General features: G+C 40.3%; 1 protein-coding gene across 3 annotated transcripts in view; it reads right to left on the reverse strand.

Moving 5' to 3' along the window:
- MTUS1 (microtubule associated scaffold protein 1) overlaps window positions 1–11764 on the reverse strand; it is a 91013-nt gene extending 79249 nt beyond the window's left edge. For 2 of the 3 annotated variants that reach the window (XM_086611852.1, XM_009981933.2), the window contains exons 1-2: window positions 9716–11764; window positions 7329–7524 (exon numbers count right to left, since the gene is read on the reverse strand). In XM_086611852.1, coding sequence (XP_086467978.1) covers window positions 7329–7524; window positions 9716–11764 — 2245 coding nt within the window. Of the gene's footprint in view, window positions 1–7165; window positions 7169–7328; window positions 7525–9715 lie in introns of all 3 variants that reach the window. The other variant, XM_086611854.1, reaches the window with a different exon arrangement.
- Window positions 11765–25688: the final 13924 nt, after the last annotated feature.

Here is a 25688-nt window from a genome sequence, read left to right on the forward strand (position 1 = left end):
CTTCTCCCTTCCCAGTCTTCCCTCGGCTCAGCTCCTTGCAGGTGATCTCTCCAGCACCTAGAAAGAGCCCTTCTCCTCCCTGGCATCAAGTCCAAACTCATGCCTGCTCTCTCACCTCCAGTACCATCTGCCATCATGCTGCCTGCTGGATTTACTCAATTTTAGGTTCCTATTTTTGTAGGCTGAACTACAGCAGCCCCATGAAAGAGCCAGTCTCTGGACAGCGGGTAATTTTACGCCAGCTTCCCGAGACAACTGCACAGTGGTGGCAAAGCTTGCCCACTCCAGCTTTGCCAGGAGACTAAGCTGTTTGCATCCTGACTTAAACAAACCCCAACCACTAACTTAAATACAGCTATTGGAAAGTTCTGTATGTTTAGGAGTAGAGGGCACAAGAAGTCAAATCAAAGTACTACAAGGAAAGCTGAGGCAAAGGAAAACCACCAACCACATCCAATTCTGCTTTTCATCCTTGTTCAGCTCTTCATATCACACACCCCATCATGTTATGCACTGAGAATTTTTTGATAGTTTGCAGCTTTTATACCCACATTATCAATTTTAAGTTTTCTGTTGCAGGAGTTCATGCATTCCTGGCACAAGGGAGGAACCTCACTGCAGCAAAACATAAATACAATTTTCTTCAGGAAGGCAAGGATTCCTATTTCTTCCCTCCTTTACCTCCACCTCAAAAGAATTCAGAACTAACCAGTACAGGTGAAGAGTTATTTGAAGACAACACCAGCATGTCCTTGCAAGTAAATGACTAGGTACCAAGAAATTCCCCTGCAGGGAAGTGGCGCACGCCTCACTTCTGAAGGAGAATATTCTTATAGATGCATCCACATTTCTGACAGCATTGATATGTGGACTGTTAGTATCAGCCTCTGCAAGTATGATCACGTTTCTTGCTACATGTATAACACATTAAAACTCTGCTGGAGCTAGTCACAAGTCACCTGTAAAAAGTCTGGGAACACACGTGAAAATTTAATTCCCTATGTATGGTCACTGATGACACCAGAAACAAAGCTGACAGGATGAAATGCTCCCTTCTGGAATCTGATCTGGTAGTCAACAGAATACTGGAAATACCATAGACTTTGGAATAAAGCTCATTTAAGTTCATCTTCTGAAATTGCCATTTTCCCACCTTCTTCCTCTACCCCTAAAAAACTCAGAGGACCACACCTAAGGCTACCAAAACAGAATAAATCAATCAAATTGCTTTGAAATCATGCATGGTAATAGAACCCATATTACCTCACAAATAAAAAGCTTGTACTTTTACTTGTTTCTCATGGTCCATTTGACTTATACAACTAAGTCCCTGCCTGTGGCAAGGGGGTTGGAACTAGATGATCTTTAAAGTCCCTCCCAACCCAAACCATTCTATGATTCCATAAATAGGAAATAATTTATTCCAAATCAGTGACTTGATGCTGAACTCTATGTAAGGCTTGCAAGACATGAGTAAAGTCTATCCCATAGTGAGAGCTCCTTGTTAATGAAGTATAACCGAAGAAAATAGTCATCAAAGTTAAAGGAAGATTTTCTTTAGTGTAGGTAGCCAAAGCTAAAACTAAATTGATTATGGTGAATTCAGATTGTATCATTTTATGGCTCTTTTCTGACTTCAAAATGTGAATTGACCATTCTATACCTAAACAACACCTAGGGCAGAGATTTAGAAGTCACCACTTGGCACAAGGATATACACACTGCTCCAGACAGCTTCCAGCAAGCCATTCCTGTGGAGGATGGCCAGGAAGCGATGGCAAAGTGGAGTGGAAACATTACCAGGGAAGCCAATTCAAGCAAGCAGAGATTTCAAGAAGTTGAAGGAAGGAGCTGCGAGGTTCCTAAGCCCTGACAACTAACGCTGATTCCTGAACAATCACAAACCAATCAGCTGAACAAAAGTCCTTTCAGACACATTAGGTAAGTTATTCCTCACTTTTTACTGCAAATTAAAAGATAACTAGTTATGAGAAACACAGTTACTATACAGTGGAGCTCACTGGGTGAAGATGACCAAAGAGGAATAACAGACGAGCTTTATGTCATACTACAGACATACCTTATGCTCCATGGAGACCCATGTATGGGTTTCTTCCTTCCCACACCCCCGAAGGAGAATATGGGAGTTTTAAGTTCACTTTTAATACAGGCTTTCATTACTGTAATGAAGCACTACACATGTATTAAAGAAAGGGAAAAGCAGATCAAGAAATCTGGACTCGGGGACAAACATTATAAGGACAAATAATGATACTGGATAAGTTAGTGTATGAGGAACCTTCTTTTAGGATTCATTAAAAAAAGCAGGCTGTTCTGAAAACAAAACCCAAAACAAACCAAAACAAGAAGCATTAGAAGACTAGTTGAAACTAAGTTTTAAGTCTTATTTACAGACTCTGGTGCATTTCAGATTTGTTCATGAGAAAGTACATGGATAACCTTAGCAGTAACTCTCCAGTCCAACATTTTGAGAAACTCTTGACCATTTCGGGCCAGAAAACCTGGAATTTATGTTTGCCTTTTAAAATATTTTGTTTCCTCTTGGCAGCTTGTCAACCAAACTTTAAAGAGTCACATGGTAGATAGCAGGAGTGATACAAGTTGAAAAGTGATTTGCAGTAACCATGTTTGGTTCAGCTCCTGGTTCAGAGTCAGAACAGACTCAAGATTGTGGGAATGCTTACTGAAACTAAAATGTTTTGGTTTTGCTTCACTAGTATTGTGAAAGGCTATACCAAGAAGTCTTGAATTACCAAATTTATATATGTTTCCAGCTATATGAAAACCCATTGAAACCATTTGGTTTCCATTTTCCATCTGAAAAGCCTTTCTTTGTGCAATAAATAGCAACACTCAATAAAGAACACAGTCCTAATCTGTTATGGCCTGTTCTGGTTTTAACTTTGGAAGCTTCTCTGAATTACACATTTAAGCATTAAGATCAAGCCAAAATGCAACAGAAGGAATTTAGCGATTATGAACTAACAAGCAAATCAGTATTTCTAAGTATTACTAAATCTTTTGTAGTCTAATGCAACTTAAACATATTTCCTATAGTATATGGGGAATTATTTTTTCCCGTGCTACAGTTAGTTGCACAACACCGGAAAAGTCCTTCAGTACGATCAACTTTTCAGAAGGAAAAGGTCTCACTTGTCCAAAATCTTCAAAAAAGGAAACACAGAATTCAGACTGTTAAGTTTCTCTCTACCCAAGCTTTCATTACTCTAGTTAAATGATATGAAAATACTAGCAAGCAAAAGAGGGAGTACCTCTGGACTAGACTCCTGGAAAAGATAAGTCACTGATAACCAAATAAAGCCCTGTGCTTTACTTAAATCGGAGACAAAATGGTACCTAAAATGTCAGAAATTACTGTCAGACTGTGAAGGACATTTTGGTTACGAAGATGATTCACATAGCTTCCATTAATTTCTGGAAGTCTTTAACAGCAAACAGAGGAATAATATTTTTGATGCTTTTATATCCCCAAATAGTTTCAATTACATGTAATGCTTGACAGAGCTCTCATAGCTAAGACACCACCACCAATGCGAAGTCTCATACAAAGGGAAATAATTGAAAGCAATAGTATTATTTTAAGGCAGAAGCGTAGGTGAAGTATTAGCATATCAGAAACCTTAACTTGCACGTAAAGCTCCATTCCTTTACATACTTATATGTAAGCTGTAGTCAGCACTAAGAGGAAAAAAACACAGTGGTGGGTTTTTATATTTTTAGATCTGAAGTAAATCATTTATATCCCTATTTTACACTGTTCAAATACAAATCAAACCATTTCCTGTGGCTCAAACTGTCACAGTGTTTCCATCCAACTGTGTGGGTGGTAGCATGAGGCTGCTAGGGCAGGCTGACAGCAGAACAACTTGGGAGTGATGTTCTATGGGACCACCAAATCTCCTTGGCTTCTCCAGTCCCTTCCCACTCCTCCCTTCAAATGAGAGAAAGAAATGACTCTTCTCAAACCATAATACCTCAACTATTAGCAGGCTGTTACTCCTCAACAGTGGTTATGTATATCCAATTAGAAGGCAGTGTGTGTTTGCTGGGAACGAAAACAATAGTTGCTTTCATTTCTGGACCAGTTCAAAGTCCTGAACCAGGGCTCCAAAATTACACACGCCTTCCAGTAAGAACGAGGTAACTCAAACACTTTATTCTGTGTCTTCAATTCTAATAAATGTTTTCACTACTAGAAAACTAACATAGCAAAAGGCATGCTGCCTGCCCTCCAGTACTACAGAAATCTATGCACACCACCATGGAAAAATTAGCTGTACATAATTAAGATTTTTGTTCAAGAGTGAGTATGTGATTGCAGGTCATTCCCTTTTATGGAGAAATGGAGACAAATAGCTACAGAAATAATTCTGAGGCACCTAGCTTGCAACTGTGACTTGATTTCTAGATTTGCTGCAGAAACAGGGCTTCACAATCTCACAAACCACTTCAGTACACCGAATCAAGTTGGGCTCACCTTTTAGAGAATCAATTTCTAATTCAGCAAAAACTCCAAGTTCCAGCCAAGATACATCAATACTGGTGAACAGCAGTCAGCAACCATTTCGAAATAAATAATAAAGTTATTTCTAGCTTAATGTGCTCTGCCAATAAGCACAAGAAAATATAATGCTTGATATATGAGTTTTCCACTCCTTCTGCTGTCTTCTGTTCAGGAGAGGATCAGAGAATTTCCTTAGAAGACATGCTTCCTATTGGGTTAGTGCGTTACCACTGAAAACTTACTGTTTACATTTACAAGGGGAAAAAAATAATTACCAAAATCTCAACTCCTGCCAAGTTGCAAGGATCTTATAACTGGTGTTCTACATAGGCTGTTTCTTTTTTTTCTTTTATTTCGTGGTTGTAGGGAAGTTTCCTGCTTTCCACTCGAAATGACACTGCATGATACAATTCACCACTCACAAGCTCTTGATTATTCTGGGAATAATACATCTACTAATACATTTTGGACAGACGGACTGCTTCTCTCCCTCAACACACACATGTGAGAGATGACACAGAGCTATAACAATCACTGCTCTTGTTCAGAGTATTTAATGGACTCACTGCACTGATTTGTCTTCCTGCCCAACAATCCAAATACAGCTGGCAACTGGTTAAGAATTAGCTGTATTTATATTAGTACCTCAGGAAGCAATGAGGTCGCTAGGATTTGGACATTTTTGAGACTCAGCTTGACAAATTCCTGAACGACCCAGTCTGAATTCAGTGCTGACCCAGTTACAGGCAAGGGGGGCTGGACTAGGTGACCTCCAGAAGTCCTTTCCATCCTGGATTTAGCTAGTCTGTCTATAGTCTGGAGAAATCCTGACAGCAAACAACTGTACAGCTACAGAGTTATTTATGTGCACTGCTGGAATTGTATCAAGGCACAAGTTTAATACCAAAGCGTTCAAACAACTTAACTGGAAGAAAGAGTTCTTCCCTACAGGAAGGCTTTAGATAAAACAGGTAACCAGGTTTGGTTTACAAGCTGCCACTTGGCCACGTAAGTGTATATACTGTTTTACTTCAAAAACTTTAAAAACAGATGGGGTAAGCAGCAGTGCAAGGGTTTAACCTGAAAGGTGTGCTCGCATAATACAGCAGGGCTTTAGCAGCAATACCAAGTAACTCCTACCTTTCCCCATCCTTGCTTCTCCCACTCTGTACTCCCATCCTCTGATCTACATCAGTACTATGTTTATCAGGGAGCGAGGAACCACGTTTAAGAATTCCCTTGGCAAGGGATGAGGAAGTTAACCTGATACAGTTTACTGCATCAAACCCTACTTTGCAGCACCAACACATTGCATAAGCAAAACGAAGTGTAAGATGTCCTAGGAATGGTGGGCATTAGCAGGGGGGCTGGGGAGAGGGCATGAAATAACGTTCTTCTCATGGGATACATTCAAGTTCCAGTCTCATCAGATCATAGCATAAGTTTGAAACGTTGAGGTGCTGCTTCATGCTTTTACCTTACAGAGCCTTTTTCCAATAGGAAAAAATTGAGAGGTATTCTACTGGCTATTGTAATTTCAACATATAATGAGTTAAGGAGTGGCAGTTTTAGCTAAAGTAATGCAAGGAGTAAAGGTTTTCATTTTCAACACCAAATGACTTCTGCTTTTCAAAGTGCATCTGATTTTTTTTTTTTTATGAAGGGAAGAAGTTAGTCCTATAACCAAGAGACAAATATACATCTATATCTATACCCATCTCAGTTCTTCTAAGATGATAATTACAGAGAGGAAAGCTCTAAATTGGTATTCAGAGAGGCGATGAGTCTTCCAAGAAACTGGTGGCTTACAGGTAGGTACCTAGTTCACTGAGCCAGTCCCTCACATTTGCAAGGATCAAGTCAGAGAATAGCCTATATCCACTTTCTTTCAGGGACTCATCCCATAAAAGGCTACAGATACAGATTTTTATCACGCTTCACCACCTGTATATAATTAAAAGGAATATTTTGGACTGTTTTATAATCTTAGATTGAGTGGGTTAACAGGTTTTACTGGGTATAGCTGGGTGTGCACACTTTCCTAATTATAGTGTGCTGTAGTGTAGTCATTTATAGCCAGGCTACCTTTGCAATTAGCTATATTGCCACACTTAGTTAAAAAAAGCACATAACCTACAAGAGCATTTCTGAAACCCTACAGTACAATTACAGAATGTAGTTTCCAGTCATCAGATTTGAACAGCAGCCTACAGACTACTTTTGAGGCTCCTGCCCTCCCCCTTGCCCTTGGTATTAACCAGTCTGAGCTTAATTAGCAGCTCAAGCAGTAGTCTCTCCTTCTACTACGTTCTCCCCTTTCTAGAAACTATAGAGCAGTACCAAAATTAGGTTGAACAAAACATTCTATGTCCTGAAATAAGGGGTTATTCCCATTGGGATAGCATACAGTTGCTTATTGTAAATGCTTCGTACCTGAGCTCTGTATTTTATCCTCTTCACTTTTACATCTTTCGAGTAATTTTAGTTGTAATACTGCAAAGTACTGTTATATAACAAAACTATAAATAACAATATTTAAATATTGTTTCTTCTAATAGCATCACATCTTCCTAAACACATTCCTTATAAAGATGAGATTTTACAATGATGGAGTGTAACCTGCTTTTTTCCCCTCACCTTTTGTTAACAAATTGTGATTTGGATAGAATCATATTTAGCACCAAAAACACAGCTTTAAAAGAATCCTGAAAGTTCTGTCAGAAAGTACAATAAATATGATATCTTAATTTTAAGAAACTGGTCCAGTGAAAAACTCTCTTACCAGAGCTTGGTGACAGAACAGCTCCTTTGAGAGAAGGTGGTTTAATTGTGCAGATAGCTTTATTTTCACATCCTCTCTTCACGGGCAACACAGATGGCACTATTTTAACCTTGGGAGCTGACACACTTCGTAGTGTGATTGGGCCTTTCTTCGGTACGTTTTTCCCTTGCGTTGTTCCATCTTTCGCAGAAGGCATCTGTTTTTAAAATAAAAACAACCACACACCAACAGTCAGAAGCTGAAGATCTCCCTTTCCAGCATCTATAATGAAATACTGACCACACACATAAGGGACATGCTTAGGTGTTTGCTGTCACGTTCACATCTGCAGTTCAGAACCTCAAGAATCATCTCCTCAATGGCCCCCAGCAACACAATACTGTAAGTTTGAAGCTAAGCACTGGTAATGACAAACACACTAAAGAGGTTACAGAGGTCGTTTTACATCAGAGTTTCTTCCTCTTCCTCCCCAAACTCTAATTAAACCATTCAATTACAGGACTGCACCTAATCTCAAGATGAACTCTTTACCAGCCCCTTCCAATAGGTTTCCCGATCCAGGTCTTAAATTACAACACAGAAACAGGTTACTATCTTTCACGTTCAGGTGCCATAGATAAAACATAAATTCAGGAGTGGAACCAGGACAGGTTTAAAATAATTGGTTTATATGTAGCACGCATCTACCTTTCATACAGCATTCTTGCTCCAATTTATATAGGCACTAATTCACAACCACTCATGCTGTAAAGTTAAGGCTATAGAGGTGAACTCATAAGAACATACAGACCTTCATACGCTTTTCTGCGACTCAAGCCGATACGCAGAGATTTGGTCATATTAATGCACTTCCCACTTTTTACTCCAATCCTCATCTTCATTTTCAGAAGTTAATCCATACTTTTCAGAAGACCACTTAAGTTTAGACCAGCTGACTGGTCTACCGCACATTTTATAGAAATTGCTCTAAAGATTTTCCAAGTACCAGCACAACACTCAATATCACAAAAGTTTCCATCTTGGCAACAGGGTGAATTAAATGCATTCTCTCCAACCCTTGGCACCAAAAGGAAGGAGTGAAACAGAATCCAAGCTCTGAAAAACTTTATAATTAAAATAGACTATCCTTGCTTTCATGTTAATTTAGGGTTTTGAGGTAAATGATTTATTATAATAAATAAGTAGTATTATTTATTAATTTCTTCTGTAATCCTTAAAAAATAGATAGCTGCTTCTGTTTTACCTGAAGTAGCTTTATCCATATACTGTCTTTACTGGAGTTTTTCTGGTAAATCAGTAAAGCCTGACAAAAATTCAGACAATGCTAATTTTTATCGAAAACAGCGGCTGCCTCCATGTCACCAATTTAACAGTTATTGAATCCATGAGCAAACAACTGGAGAGACTCCATATAGCATCAGGACTTCAACTCTGTGTCCCTACCATGCCTCCTGAGATCTTGGTCAACCCAACCCTGAAGGTCTTCCCTTCTTTCTCACTGTTCCTTTCCTTTTAACCTTCCTTCAGAGTACTTGAAAGCAGCACGTTTCTCCTGACAGGCAGCTGACTCATCCAAAAATATTTCCCAACCAACCAGCGCACGCATCCCTCCCGGCCAGGAAGTTTGCACCTTCCAACTGGCTGACTGCCCAAAACCAGGTATATGCCCTCTGCATGAGACATGTTTCCCAGCTACTCTTAACTATTTTAATGAGTCCCAGTTCTACTTCAAACAAACAAACTCTCAAATGATTCAAAACAGACAGTTAATTTAAGATGTTAAAAATAAAATCCTTCAGCTCCTTGGTGTTGGGGTTTTGTGTGACTTAATATTATTGCTACTATAGGCACATTTCTGTACGTAGATTTAAAAAGCGCAATTTAGTTCTAAAGCATGTTTTGAAAGAAAAGAAAAGATACTGAAAACAGCAGTTTATCTCTAATGTCTATTTAAAGTTACAGTACGACTAGAATTATCTTGATAAAAGCGCAACTTAAAAGCTATATTTAGAAAAACCCCACCAAGTTGTGCTACGCAATTTTACCAGTTTGACTAAACTAAGACTTGTTTGCTTTCATTAGAAATCTTACCAACTGCATAGTCTTAAAAAGACTTTACCAAAAAAGTTTTTATATCATGGAATAAGATGAAGGCTGAAGACACTGAATAGCACTTGAGGCCAAGTGCAACTAGTTTGTAAAAGTGTTTCTTCTCCCTTTATTAGAGGGAGACTTGGCCTCAGGTATCAACATGAAAGTTACATTTGTAGACACAAAACCCATTCCATGATTTCCATTCCGCAATGTGCGATACAGAATTCCCTTGTTCCAAATGTAAAAAAACAAAACAAAACATATAATTAAGTATGCAAAGGAAAAAAGCTTACCAAAGGAACAGAGTGCAGGTCAAACGTTTCATTTGCCACGTCCTTTACCAAAGCTGCTTCCAGAAGCATTCCCATGTTGCTGCTTTGTTCTTTTTCACCGCCGGTCGGGTAGATGTTTTGAGCACAGGGCTGCGTCAAAGAGTTTGAACTTTCTGTTTTATCATTCAGCATCTCTTTTGATTTCTCTACACACGTTGGAAGCGCAGCAGGAACCAAAGAGCATGCCGAATGGGTAGAGCTTGCTTTGCCAATGTCTTCCGGATTCTGCTTTAATGCAGGTGTCTTTGAAGCCTTGTGGGAAGCGTTTCTGGGATGTGTTGTGGCATGTACGACTTGGCTAGAGAAGAGGTGTTTGTTAAGATGTAGCTTATGGGGCTTATTTATAGGCAGTTCCACTTTAGTATCTTTAGCTAGATCTATTTTCTTTTTCAGTGCTTTTATAGAAGGGGACAATTGCCTTGGGGAAGCAACCAGTGAAGATGAGGAGGCAGCTGATAGTCGGGGGGACTGGGGAGATTGTTGTAATGATTCTCTCTCTCTTGATTGTAGCACAGGTCTAGACATAACCTTTGGCTTAACGTTTTTGAAATTAGGTTTGGGAAAACTAACAATTTCCGATTTCTTCGCTTTGGTTATTGTTGACACAATAGGAGACCTGACCACTGGTTTACCTGCAGTTTGACCCGAACCAGCTTTAAGCAAAGGTCTTCTATTATGCCCTCCTACAAAGGCTTCATTTGGTCTTAGTTTAGGAGACTTGTCTCCAAGTTCTGCCAAAGCTGAAACAGAAAAAGTCATATTTTTTGATCGTTCTTTAGGGGTCGAAGTACATAGAGCAGAATCGTCTTCACCAGCCATAGGACTGAAGACCACAAAAGTTGCTTCGCATTTCAGGTTTGGCATAACAGTCCTCTTTAATTTTGGTACACTGCAAGATACAAAAGAGGTGGTGTGCATATCCTGAAAAGCAGCATTTCCAGAAATACTTTGTTCTTTGGTTAAGGGTTCACTGGTTTTCTTTGATACTTGTTCTCTACCCATTTTATCTACGGGGACAAGGTGCACATTATTTACAGGACTATCTATGCATTTTTCAGCACTGGAATTCTCAGTTTCATCATGGTCAGGGGCATCCTGCAAGGATTTCACTTGGTCATCTTCATTAATATTAATGCATGATGATAATGTATCTTGTCTATAAGGATATGTACATCCAGCAACTAGTTTTACAGACTGTGCTTCTGTTTCCTGTGATTCTTTATCAGTCCTGTTAGTGTTTTTTAGATGGCGTTCGACACCTGCAGAGACAGGATGATATACTTCACGTTCTGAATAGGCATCTGGGCTTTCTAAAGCCACTATCGTAGAGGAGGAATTAGGCGTTCTTTCTGAGCTATTAGATTTCTCTCTCCTACACACTTGAGAAGAGATTAGCGTTTCCCTCAGATGTATGTCATCATTTTGATCAGTTTCCAGAGTTTCACCTATAACATTAGTAACATCCGATGTGCTCAGGTGGCATCGTGCCCCGTCCTTCTTCAGGGACTGTGTGCTCTGCTCTGACGCAGGAAGAGGTAATGCATAGTTAGAGTCAGTCTGACAGTAAGGCACAGATTGTCCGATACTCTGATTTTGCATTTTTGCCATAACAATGTTACCTTTCAGTAAGTTTGTTGTTTCTTTCAAGTCACAGTTCAAAGGATACACACAAGTCTGCTCAGTCACAGAAGACCTGCATGCAGCATCCGCATTTCCCAACAGAGCACCTGCACAGTTGCATTTATCAGGTGTCTTCTGCAGATGAAGTGCTTCAACACACTGCTGTTTTAAAAGAAAACCTCTGAAGTCACTCTTATTTTCAAGACTGGTATCATCTTCATGATCAGTCACTGTATTTTGGTCAGTTGAATTACCATGTATCTTCATGGCACAGTTCTTTGAGGAAGGTGCAGCTCTGTCACATGTGCAGTTATTTCCATTTTCATCCCTTGTAAGTAAGGAAGATTTCAAGCCATTCTTTGCTTTGTCATCTGACTTTTCACCGTTCATTTTGAAGGCTAAATTTTAAATTATTTTCATTTTACATGTATTTAAAATCCCAGAGAATGCAGACTTTCTAAACTTTGCAGAAAAAAAAAAACCTAGCTTTTCCCTGGAATGTGTCAATTATACTGTAAGATATTTAAAAAGTAGCTCTTTGTTTTCATGTTTCCCCAAGAGGATTCAAAAGCTCTGGAATTAAAAAGAAATTAAAAATGATTAGCTGAACTGGGACATTAAGACAGTGAGCATTCTTCAGCTGTTAGTCTTTGAATCAAATGCAGCCATTTTGATCAACTTTCCAAGGAAATTAGGCTTTCACAACAATGTGATCCATGCACATTTACCTTCACTAGCCATTTCCGCTTTCCTGACTTCCAAGCAACTTTTGAACTCTCTGGTCAGTTGCAATCAAGTGTGACTTTGGGGTTGCACTCTCAGATACTTGGCTTGCTTTGTTTCCATGCAAGCAAAGGAACAACCCAAAAGATCATAGAATCATAGAATGGCATAGGCTGGAAGGGACCTCAGAGATCATCTAATCCAACCTCCCTGTCATGGGCAGGGACGCCTCTCAACTAGATCAGGCTACTCAAGGCTCCGTCCAACCTGGCCTTGAACACCTCCAGGGAAGGGGCATCCACAACTTCTCTGGGCAATTTATTCCAAAGTCTTACCACCCTCATACTGAAGAATTTCTTCCCAAGATCTAATCTAAATCTGTTCTCCTTCAACTTAAACCCATTTCCCCTTGTCCTATCCGTGGACACTCTTGTAAAAAGCCCCTCCCCAGCCTTCCTGTAAGTTCCCTTAAGGTACTGGAAGGCAGCTATTAGGTCCCCCCAAAGTCTTCTCTTTTCAAGGCTGAACAATCCCAGCTCCCATAACCTGTCCTCGTAGCAGAGGTGCTCCAGCCCCTGGATCATCTTTGTGGCCCTCCTCTGATATGGCTTATCAACAGGAAAAAGGTATCCAAGGGACTATGTGATAGAATGAACCATCATTTTTCCCCTCTTGCAATAGCAGGTAACCCAACAAAAAGGGCACAATTCCTCACACAGTACGTAGTTAAGCTAAGAAGCTTCTTACTGCATGGTGCCTGGAAGCCAAAAGCTTACACAGGCTCAAACACAAGCAGCTAAGAGCCATATAAGAAAAATCTATCCAAAACCAAATACCAAACTGACTCAAGAAGCTTTAAGTCACAACCTGCAAGCAGCTAGGAGAACTAAGGAAGAATCACTACACACTCATCCTGTGCTTTTAGTCATCACTCAGCATTTAGCCCTGGCTACTGCTGGAGACAGAAAGCAGTGTTAAGTGGATCTTCAGTCTGACTGTGTCTGGCCACACAGATGTTCTTAAGTACAAGTTTGCATGAAGACAGGAAATTAAGAGAGATCTAAATTATAGTAATGATGAAATGCTGTTGTATAAGCTTAGGTCTAGAAGAGACACCAGAGCAGCAACATGGGAGCAACACTAAGAATCCCAGTGAAGAAAAACTTCAGTGCTCATGCCTTGATGCAAAGAGCAGCAACAACCCCAAACAGCAATATTTCTCTGAACTGAAGGCCTTTTTCCTGCCTTTCAAGGAAGCAGTGTACAGTAGAGGCAGCTCAAGCTCTTTGAAGAATTGTCTTAAGACATCTGAGCTGAAGTAAAGAAAAAACGAGGAAGTTCATAATCGGCTCTGGGGTTACCCCAGTACATGAGCCCAGTGCTGCTGGAGTAGCCAACAGGCAGATGCACACGGGACCCCTTCAGAGTCACTGGAGAGCAATTCCCTACATAGCAACAGCCTCCATCTTCTATAAAGATGACACAAGACTAGCCAAGTTGGGAAACAATTCCAGTGTGCTCTCCAGCAGAGCAGAGCCACGTATCCTCACCCAAAACCCTGCAGAAGCAGAAGTCAGGTAGGGGAGTGGATGAGGCAGAGATGGCACAGGTGAAAAAAAAAAAAAAAAAATAAAAAAAATCACAAAACCTAAAAACTAAATAAGAGCCCTTGCAACACATAAGGACAAGTTCCTAGTGAGCACTAGGACTGTACCCAGGTACTAAAACGACAAGGACATGAATGAGAGAGAAGATCCAAACCGTTAGAAGCAGCTGCATGACCTCCATAGCACTACTCCATATGAAAGGTTCCTAGTACCAGAAACGAGACCAGAGGTTGAAAGAACTTCAGATTTATAAGATATGGTTGTAGTGAGGTGGGGGATCTGTCAGGAAGAAAGGTCATTTTCAGAGCAACAAAGTCTAAAATGGAGAGACAGTACCGGATCCAAGGGAATTGGGCTGAAGATGCATTCATTGACAAAGGTCAGCTTCCCAACTGAAGAACAGGGAAACTGGACAGGTGTTGAACACCATCACAGATCTGGTGTGACAGATTCTACTCTCCCATCAAAGAACAGGAAGGAGAAGGACACTTGCCATCAAAAATGATAAGCAAACAGGTCAGTGGTGTGTAACTAAAATGCAGACACCAGAGTGTGGTGTCCTCAAATGAGGATACTGAAATAATGACATATTTGAAGTTTTGTGGAAATAAAGCAGCAGGATATGAACATCAGGATTAAGTATACAGGATGGACAGAATAATGCACACTAATATGAGAACTATATTAAAGTCTGAAATAAGTTAACCACAATGAGTAGCAGAGTCCCTGCAGGCTAAAAATCCAGAGCTAACAGAAAAAACGAAAATATTTGATCCACACTATCAACCGTCTCAAATAGGGTGATAATACTGGTTGCCATATGCTGAGACAGGTCAAGGAGGCTACGAGATCAGAAAAACATAATAATAATGATGGGACACTTTCGCTATCTCGCTGCTGATTAGACACATTGAAGAATAATTCCCTGATCATATTTTTGTACAGGAATCAAGGACTGCTTTGGGAAACAAGTTTGCCATGACAGGAGAAATAACTCCGGATTTGTTCTCTAACAAAGGAATTTAAATCCTCACAGAAACCATATAAACCATCTTGGGAACCACAGCAGGGGAAAGAAAAACTCTTATCAACAAATATTTCAGAAAGTGTACAATAAAGCCAGCACACTAAGTAGTGAAAGGTGAGTTACTAAAAGCAAGAATGCATCATTCCAAAAGCTGACATTTTCCCTTAAACCTTATTTTCTTCAGCTAAAAACATAGCTTGAATAACTACATTCAAAAGAAATCCTGTTTCATACAAATGAAAAATATAAAGCTTTCCAGACAGGCTGTAGGGCCCATAAAGAGTTTTAAGTACAAAAGCAGCACTCAAACTAAGACCGTTCTAGAACCACAGCAATTTGTGTGCTCACTATGGATCAACGGAGTGGCTTCGGGCCCACAACCATGTCTTTATATGAGACTTTGAACATCTGTCTAAGACTGAGGCTAAAAAGATCATGGAACAAGGACACAACAAGCTACCGAGATCAGATAGCACCCTCCTCTGCACCCCCTTCCTCCCCCAAGATGAAATGGCCTGACTAGTTCAAAATCTCCTGGTTCCTAAAGGCTGGTCTACATCCTTTGCCTACACACTATTATTTGATCCCTATAGAAGCATAACAATTTTAGTACCCTTATTTTCATCTTCCATTAGGAAACGTAAGGCAAATTCAAGAGTGCTTCCAAAAAGTCTTCCCTGGGGGCAGGGCAAGAACCTGTCCTGAATAATTTTCCATCGATTTAAGTCAATCACAGAATCAACTGCCGAAAAATACTTGCAAACTTTGTTTTCACTGTTGTTTTGACACATTAAAACTAGTTTCTACTTGTCTGGAGACTAGCCCACAATGCAGCTTGCTCACCTAGTCATGCAAAAAAAAGTTAAGATTCCATTTTGATTCAGCATTAGTTGAGATCCAGCCAGCAGTCTCATCTCTTTCAAGAGCTTCTTACTACAGAAAACTGGGAACTCCAATATGCCAAGACTTAGCAAGACTGAGATCCCAAGAATTTCAAGAATGACGTGTTAGCTTACAGTATGCATAGCTGATAATGCCAACATTTGAAACAACACAGGCAGCTAAGTAAACATTGATCCAGTCAATGCTGAAGAAGCTCCAAGAAAAATAAGAGTAGCTTTGAGACTGAGTAGACAAATTAAGTGCATTAAAGTCACATATACGGATGTGTACGTATAGAAGTCTGTTCGCTCAGTGCTATAGACTTTCACATAACCAGAGAATATACAAAAACCCTGATTCAACTATTTTAAAGCAAATTTTCACTTTAGTAATCAATACTTTCATGAGCAACTAAACCACATTCAAATACAGTTTCATACCCACAGCGTCCTAGAAGTGTCCTGCACAAAAACTGAGGTATTCCTAAGGATTAACTGTACTGTATAAAAATCTATTAATATAGATTAACATTTGTCCTTAAAAAAAAATTACATTCTGTAACTCTGCAGGCACTAGCATGTTCATCAGGGTTATAAGAAGTCTTCCTGCTAATGAGAAATGCTTTAGATTAAAGACTTGCCATAGGAGGCTAACAAAAAATTAATCTCAGCCAGCCTCTCCTCCACAGGAGCAGTCAGGAGCAGATGCACAGACCTGATAGTTGCCCTTCCTGAGAACATTCCTTCCCACTAATACACCATTCCTGGCAACTAGCGACCTAGGGAATTCTCCAAACTAAATGCTACTAATAAACTTGCTTTGAGTTCGTCTTACATCAACAAGCATTATGCATGTCTGGCCTCCACAACACCCTCCAGTGCAGTACGGAAGAGTTCAGCTGTTTTGTGCTTTAAGTAAAGCTCTACTTGTCAAACTTCAGTTGTATATTTCAACTGCTTACAGGCTGTGGGGGGAAGTTTTAGTTATCAGAGCTCTAAGCTGTAACAGCTTGTGGCAACAGAAGCTTCATTTCAGAAAAAAAAGGGAAAGGAGCTTGGCAAGCAGATTCTCCTAAAAGGAGGAGTGATCAGCTGCCAGCAGCCCCATAAGCAGGAGAAATACACTACAACATGAAGAACAGGGCTCAGAGCAAGATCTTGTCACTTCTGCTAACCTACAAGGGGTGTCTGGGGGTGCGCTGTAAACGGGCAGAGGGACAGACAGGGATTTGTTCAGTGCTAGGTAAACAGGAATCAAAATCATATCAACTACTATAGATAATGCAAGCTACACGTTTACAAATCACTACAGGAATGCAAGTCAGCTTGCGTTAGGGTCACAATGCAGGCAGTAATAGTTTACACTCTTCCTGGTACTCCATCTGGAACTCAGTTCTTTCACCCACACAGTCACACGGTGTTTACTCAAACTCATCAGTTATGTTTGTAAAATCTGTATGAAAGGAAAAAACTTATCTGAGAGGGTATGCTCAGATACAGGGGAAGGCAGTCTAAAAGTGCTCTTACTCAACTGAACATGCTTTGATACTAGAAAAAACGCATCTTTAGCATCTGTATTTTAGCAGAAAACCTCATTATGCAGTCATGATTACCAGTGTCACTAAAGGTAGAAACCACTTAAGGCTCTTACATATGTCAACACATTACACTACAGCAAGTTTACCTGACTATGTTCTGGAACACAACGCAATCACAAAAGTCTGACTTTTTCAGCATGTACCCTTGAAGGCAGAGACAGCAGCATCCAGGAGGGAGTCTACTGAAACATCTGCAGCGACCCACAATCCCTCCCAACATGCTCTGTCCAGTGTTGCTCACACACATTCCATGAGAAAGCTCCAGGAAGAAACATAATTTCAAGTAATGCTGCATTTGCACAGAATGGCAATTTCAGAGCTCCCTGTGCAGCCTCAGTAATGTTGCATCCTGATGAGAACTAGCCTGTTGCCAAGCTAATTCAAACTATTAGAAGAGAGGACGAGTTAAGCTCTTAAAACAACTTCACTCAAACATTTATAACGCCTCAAGTACGACATACTCCTGGAAGGGAATCACATGAAGTGCTCATATGTTAATGGTACTGCGTGGTTCACAACAAAATGGTATCATCAGTGCTGGCTCTGTGAAGGTGCTGTGTTTATAACAACAACAAAGACCCACAGGGCAGCTAAGCAACATCTGCATGTGTTTTTCAAAGCCATTTTAACATTAAAAAAATCAATGGGAGACACTTGCTGTGGTAAGCAGCAATAATGCGCACGTTACATTTGCAATCACGCAGGCACATTTGACTGAGAGCAGTATCACTTTCAGACACGAAACATCAGGTTTTGCCTCCTACTTGGCCATCTGCCAGCCTGCTTCAAGACTGAAGCACCAGCATAACATATAAGTGATAGTAACCAAGGAGCATGAATTTTAAGCTGTTAAATCTTGGCACTAAAGTATGGAAGAAGTCAAGTGGAAAGGCAATTGAGTGTACAGCTGCAGAAATCAGACATCCTAAACTTGCCTAAGGGTGCTGCTTCCTATAGGTTCAAACCATGACATAGTACCATCAGACTACCCCAAAACATACAACTACTCATCATAACAGGCACATCTACCCTAGTACCCTTCTCCTGCTAGTGACTAAACAGTTGTCTAACACAGACAGCAATGTCAGTACCTTCCCCAAACTCATAGGTTGGTTCAATGGAATGATTCACCTGCTTTTGGACCCTTCTTTTCCTTGCCTATAGTCATTGCCTTCATAAGATGAAGAGTCCTTAACTACTTAATTGTTCGTAAACTCTGGCGATCCTTGTTGGCCTGTCTTCAAGGACGTTAGGCGGTTGTCCCCATCTTCAAATTCAGGCTATTATTTGCAAGCACATAATGCACTCAGGCATTCCAATGGATTTATACAGTGTCTTGATAACACAATTTTTCTTCCTTTAGTAATTCCAACTTCTGATTTTTAATGTAAGGTAAGTTCCAGGAGAACTCTTCATTCAGAAGTGAAAGACTGGTCCAACAACTTTTCTAAAAGTAAATTAAATCCATCTTTTACTTAGATAACCGAGATATTTGAAAACAGCATGTAGAAGTGTAGAAGGAGTTTTGGAGGTGCAATCCCCTAGACCAGGAAGTTCTGCAAATGCACATGCCTTTCCCACCACTCTGTTTTACAGCAACCGACAAGATAAAACTCACGGAAGTAACAGAGATAAGCACACACAAGCCAGTGACAAATGCTGGCTATTAAGGAAGGGCAAGTAAGCAAACACACTTTACTATTTGAGATTAAGTACGCAGTCAAACAAAACCAAAGCTACCTATTTGAATGCACCGATTGGAACCCCGACAAGCCTCTTGCTTGGATATTCCAGTGCTCTCCATTCTCATGACTTAATCACGCTCTCATTCGTAGCTTCATTAAGACAGTATTCATTGCTGAAAGTGGCACAGACTGCTCAGGAGGTTTCAAAGTAGGGTGCAGTACACAGCTGCACACATGGCCAGTTATGTACTTGGTTATCATTCACTTATCCATTACCATCATAAACAAAGTTTATACATGGTTTCCCATGAGATCAATATTCAGTCTGTTACTCTTCAGGAACTTTTAAGAATTGCATTACGTTATTACTTCTTGGTTAAATTAATCATCAACTTTTCAGTAAGATGCTTTGGGTTCGGTTTGTTTGTGGTGGGTTTTTTTCCTGTTTTATCACAACTGAAACATTTAGCAGAAGTATATGTTCTTGTACAAGGAAGGATAATCTTTCAGGTCAAAAGAAAAGTAAAGAGCTGGAACTTGAGAAAAAAAACCAAACCAAACCAAAAAAAAAAAAACCACAACCAACCAACCAACCACAACAGCGCATTTATTACGGCACTGAACCTTGAAAGGTCAAGGTTCAAGTCCTTCTTTTTGAAAGATTTGATTGAATAGCTAAGCACAAACAAGACTGAGACTGTCAGAGCCTCATGTTCAACAACCCTAATCAGCATTCAAGTTCTTTGACTAGATAGGGGTTACACATATCGCTCGCCTTCTCCATTTCCTAGAATTCGTCTAAACTGATTTTCTCCATTGCTACCATTTAAAGGGCACATTTACACATTTTGGTATCTTGGAGTTACAAAACAGTCAGCCAGGATTATTCACAGGAATTTTCCATCTAAGACTGAAATATTATTAGTATAGGAAGGAAGGTGGTAATAGATTACAAGGAACAAAAATGCTTTGTGAATTCATGCTAGGTCTGCCCAGACACTTGTGTACAGCAAATACATAAACTTTAATGTTGAGCAAATAAGGTTTGCCCTCTACAAGATTGTCCTCAAGTTTCAAAGTAGTCTTCAGATATCTAGCAGCTTTCCTGAAGTGTCTCATCATACATTCTATATCATCATTTCTCATTTTTTAAGTACATTTCAGCTACCAGCACCCTTGCTGCCCATCTTGCTTTGAACAAACTCCAAACACTGAAAGCAGAAGTTGGGCTGACTGGTACTGAACTAACCAGTCAGTCCTCTCAGCAACCTTTCTACTCCATATTACACGTTTCTCCTCTTTTACTTAGCTGTCAATCCTCTTAACTTCCCCCATATTCCTCATCTGCTTCTCATCCTAGCTGAAGTCAAATCTAAGTATAGCAGCAGGTACACAGGGAAGCAGTGCAGAATAGCCTTTACGCCTCAGATTCTCAAGACAAAACAAGGTAGGGTTTGTTGCCAGTGGTGGTTTTGTGTTGTTTGGGTTTTTTGGGGGGAGGTTCATTTGGGATTTTTTTTTTAAATTTTGTTTTAAAATGTTCCCCGAGTACTAGGTCTACAAACTTTTAATTAAGCAAAGACCTTTTATCTGCTTTTTGTCTCCTTGACTGACAAGTACAAGGCTTTCACAAAACAGCAAGTACAAAAAAAGCAGAAACACTACAGGAGAAACATCATTCTGCAAAGGCGGTGCCTAAAACACCAGTCATAACTCTGGGGAAAAAAAAAAAAAAAAAAAAAAAAAAAATACCAGTTCTCCTCTCCTAACAATGAACCACAACTTAAGTCATTTGTTTGGCAAGTCAGCGCAGAAATGGCTTTAACTGTTACCACTGAAATAATTCCTGCATTAAATATTTGCCTTTACAATCAAGTTGTAATGCCAAGCAAATACACCACAGCATACTAGGCAGCATACACTGAGATTAGAGTTATGTGCTGACTGGAAACTTTTTATGTTCCTGAACTATTTTATGAAGCATCTGTGCCCCAGCACACAACACATAGCTGACATTATCAGTGTTCCGGCTAGTACAGCGACTGTGTCAATGGAACCAGATAGTTAAGGCCATAGACTCATCTGCTCCCGTGCACCGCATGTCCTTTCAGATCTTCACCTAGAACTGAGAAGTTGTTTAGCAACTGGCTATATTTAACACCAACATATAACACAGACCAGTTTACAGAGCAACTGGAGTACTCCCAACATAACTTGTAGCAAAGTAAGACACAGTAAGTACAGCAGTATTATTTAGTTCTAGGCAATGATTCTGTGTGACAAATCTATAACCTGATTAATTTATCTGAAAAAAACAGATCAACATGGCCTCTAACAACTAAAAAAGCAGCATTTTTGCCATGGTAGCCTTTTGCAATACAAACTGAAGTATTAATGAAGATGCTTAGGATATCTCACATTAAGCAGGTCAGAAGTTTAATCAGCTCACAATTTTTGCAGACTCAAAGATGCTTGCTCTGCAGAAGTGGTCATTCATTCAGAAAAAGACTACAGCCAGCCAAGAACAGTTTCCACTTACTTTACAAGAAATTCTACCACTGAGTTAGGACTGCACTTTTGCACAGCAACAGCATCACAGCAGAATTTGATTCTGAAGCTGTTGCCAATTAAAGAACAGCTGTTCCTACACTTTTTTTTAAAAAGTATTCAATGCTACTGATTATAAATATAGCAAAAAAAAAAAAATCTAATGAAACTACAATGAACTGGTTACAGGAAATCGTATTTTGGTAGCCAAATAGGAAACAGCTCCAACTCAACAGTGAGAACTCTTAAAGGTGCACTGGTTCCTGAAGGTTTTCAGTAAGTATTGCCGAACAGTGTTTTAAATATTATCAAACTTAACAATTTCATCAATATTTCACCTGCAGTGTTGCACAACTGGCATCTGGAGCAACCAGGCAATTCACAACCATTGTACCAAATGTTGCAGTCTCAAGAGGAAAAAAAAACCACATTGTTTTTGCATTTTAAAAAATGTTATGTTTTCTACAATGGAAACTTTCTAACAGTGAGATCAGTGCTGCTACAAGAGTTTATTTTTATATTTTATTCTTTGTACATTTTTTGTTTGTTTGTCTTTCGGTTCCAGAACACACAAGCCTCCGAATCCAACAGGGACCAGCTCTGCAAAGCTAAACACGGCTCTGCACATCTGCAGCAGACAAATGACAAGAACAAGGAAGACAGCATGTCAGTTTTGTAGAGCTGTTCGGAGAAACTAGTTTGATTTATGCAACACCATTAGGCAGCAGGGTACAGTAGGTGCTCTCTGGAAAGCACGAGCTGCCCGTGCTGCTTGACACAGCTGCTGACAGGCTGTCTGCAGCCCCATGAGGGCTGAAATTCCAGCAGGACCTGGTGGCAGAAGGATGAGAGGGAAGGGGGCATTGGGCACACATTGCTTGAAAGGCTGCCAGGGCAAGGTTATTGGTCTCACCCAGGCAATCTGGAAGGGATCCACATGTGTAGGCTGCTGCCTGGCTCCCCATGGATCTCCCTTGGCTCTGGGGAAGGGGCTCCACTTGACCCCTGAGCAGCAGCAGTCCCGCAAAGGGTTCTGCAACCATGGGGCAACAGTGGGACTCGAAGCTCCTGTCTAGAAATTGTCCCCTCAGTCCCTCTGAGACTGCTCAGGAATGCTGTAGTCTAGCAAAGTAGTATAGATTTCTACCTTAAGATCCAAGTGGTGCAAAAATACTTTTCCTTGAGTCAAGTTTCTTAAAGTTAGGCATCAAATCCAAATGCTGCTTAAAACAGTCTACGTTTTGCTTTACAGTATAGCCAAACCTCTACATCACAGCTTTAAACAGAGCTAAAAATGCTTTAACTTCAAAACGCTAGCCTCTCAAACAGTTCTCCCCACTCACCTATTTAGCTGACTTGACAGCTTCCCACAAGAGTAGACTGTATACATATCACCAGATCTTTGCAGACACGCTGGAACTACAGCTATAGGTTACATGAGAACGTTAGCTTTGATTTCTATTAAACAAAGACTGACCAAAATCAATGTCACAGGCAGAGACAGAAGCATTACACACCCAGCACCACATCCATACCTGATGTCCACAAGTGAGCTTCAGCTTCTGCTACAGCCTCTCCTTGAGATAAGGGATGTGCAATATTAGAGGACGCTGCACACACCAGCAAAGTACTGTCTGTGCTACGAGCTGAAAAAGCAGCACCCTGGTTTTTATTATAAACTAGATCATAACCTTTGAGTAACTGTCAACCTAACAGGAGCTACATGATTAACAGGCAAAGACTGCCTTGCAAGAGCAAGGTTTTTTAGGAGAGTCAGCTCTGTCCTTTTTTGCAAGGACTGATCACACATTAACTTTTACCACAGAGCACCCTGGGTCAGATGATTCACTTGTACGCATGGATTGGTTCTCTGGAGTCTCTAGGACTTGGTGCCATGTATAAACTACCCAGTCTGCAACACAGCTCACCTCACATTTAACCCTTTAGGTTTCGACTTCACTGGCTTGACAAGCCTGATGGATGAAAAACTGAATTACATACACCGAGCGATAGCAGCAGGATGGTTTAAAGGACATTGGTCTGATCTGGTACACTTTAAACAGTCATTCTACAGCCAGATACTCAGTTTGTTAGCAGCAACCTATAAAATTCTGTTTATTGGGCTAGAGCACATTTAAGACATGCAAATCTGCAGCAGAAAATAATTGGGAGAACACACAGATAAAGGGGCTTTCCATTATTACCATTGAAAAAAGTGTCAGTGGAAAAAAGATTACTGCAACTTCTACAGATTCTGCACAGGGACAATACAAACACTCAAGTTACATAATGCCTTTATATTCACAGGGACAAAACTCAAACCTTCCCCTGCTCAAAACGGTAGGGAGCACCAGGATGTACAGCTTCACTATGCTCAAACTTCTTCACAGCTGTGCTTTCCGAGCTTTTTCTCCAAGGACGTAACACACATCCATCACTAAGATGGCAACAGACACTTTATTTCTGGATTTACGTTGGTCACAGACCTTCATTATTTAATTCTGGTAAGTACCAAAGCCAAATGGCAGCTGCTGGGCCAAACGGTCACTTAGCAGTACAGAAAGCCATGAAACTATCATCCATATCAGAAGAGAGTCAGAAACAGTAGCATTTCATACAGCAAGTATTTCATCACTCTGCAACGTGAGTGGAAAACTCCTACACAGTACACAAATAAGCATACTTGAGTAACTTCATACAGCTGATGTTAGTTTGGGGCATGCATAAGCAACTCTGCCTCCTGTGTTTCAGCTTAAGGAAGCAAGAAAACAATTCTCACATTTGGACTGGAATGAGGAAGAAACACTGTTGAAAAACAAACAAGAAAAGAAGTTGCTTAGATACCTAATAAAAGTGAATTGAGTTTGCACAACTGAACACTGTCCTGTGAAGGGTGACCAACGTTTTTTTCTCAAAGCAATCTCGGAAAGTTTAAATTTGCGTTAACAGAATTATTTCATCTATCAGCATTGGCTTCACCAAAGCATGTCACCAACGCTACAGTTTCTAGATTTCCATTAGAAATCCACCAGTTCACTGTGCACAAACAAGGATGCTGATGTCCTGCTCAAGCAGGACTCTGAATGCAGTTTGTTGATACAAGTTCTCTGGTAAATGAAATCCTGGAATGCTGGAGCAGCCTGAATTGAGAATGGTTGCCTAGGCAGAGGGAGGGGAAAAAAATCCAACAAAACAGAAAAACCCCAAACCACAGACACACACCCAGTGCTGAGTAATCTGAGAAAATAAATAAGGGGAAAAGTCACGAAGCTTCTCCTGCTACGAAAATACATAGCCTCAACTGCAAAACGCTGAGGGAAAAAAGTTGAGCTGAGCAGACCATCCAGGAAGAATCCACAAGAGATCTCCATCCCTTGGATCTCTCATTTCCATTTCTCCAATTTCAGAGAGTATTTACGAGTTAGAGTGGTCTCTGTCTCTGTCATCAGGCACTTCCCCCAGTGCACTTCCCCCAGGCACTTTCTCTGTTCCTGGCAGAGAAAACTGTTTCTACCTTGATGTTTTCCCTTCAAATTCACCATTAGGGTTCTGTTTTCTCTGAGCCAAGTTAAACGTACCACAGGCATTTCACAAGTAATTTGGGTAGTACACTGCTCACGAATGTCAACTGCAAGCAATTAATGCTGCATTAGGAACTTTCTCCAGAGGAAATCGCCTCACAAGAAGCAGGAGTGGAAGGGATTGGCACCTGGAAACCACTTGCTTCAGACGTATGGAAAGCCCATCTACGGCTAAGCCTTCAGGGTTGCAAAGCACTAGTTGATGATTAGACTTTATATTTTTTTCAGAAAACATTTGAACAATTTTGAGGAACAGCAGTTGGTCAAAATAGATCTAGGAATATGCTGGGTGTAATAAGCTTCCTTGGGCTCAATTTCTTGCATCTACAAAGAAGTTCCTAGTCAAAACTAGGTATGCCAAAAGTCAGAAAGGGGGACAGTCTCCAGTGACTGAGACAACCGCCATGCAGAAGGTTAAGGTTCAATTCGCGTACGAGTATTAAGTGCTCAAATTAGTTCTGCTCTTCTGATCTACCACATCATAGACCAACTGGTGGCTTGGGTACTTCATTTCTGACCACTGATAAGGATCTCTGAAAAAAAAAAAAATCTAGGGGTGGTCTCTGTGATTTTCTTAAAGCAGAAAGGAGAAAAATTTATATTCTCCAATGATCACGTGACAGGTGAGGCATACATAGTGGTCTAAAACTCACGTGGTTGTCCTG

The sequence above is a fragment of the Tauraco erythrolophus genome, chromosome 5 (genome assembly GCF_009769465.1).
Source record: "Tauraco erythrolophus isolate bTauEry1 chromosome 5, bTauEry1.pri, whole genome shotgun sequence".
NCBI classification, from domain to species: domain Eukaryota; kingdom Metazoa; phylum Chordata; class Aves; order Musophagiformes; family Musophagidae; genus Tauraco; species Tauraco erythrolophus.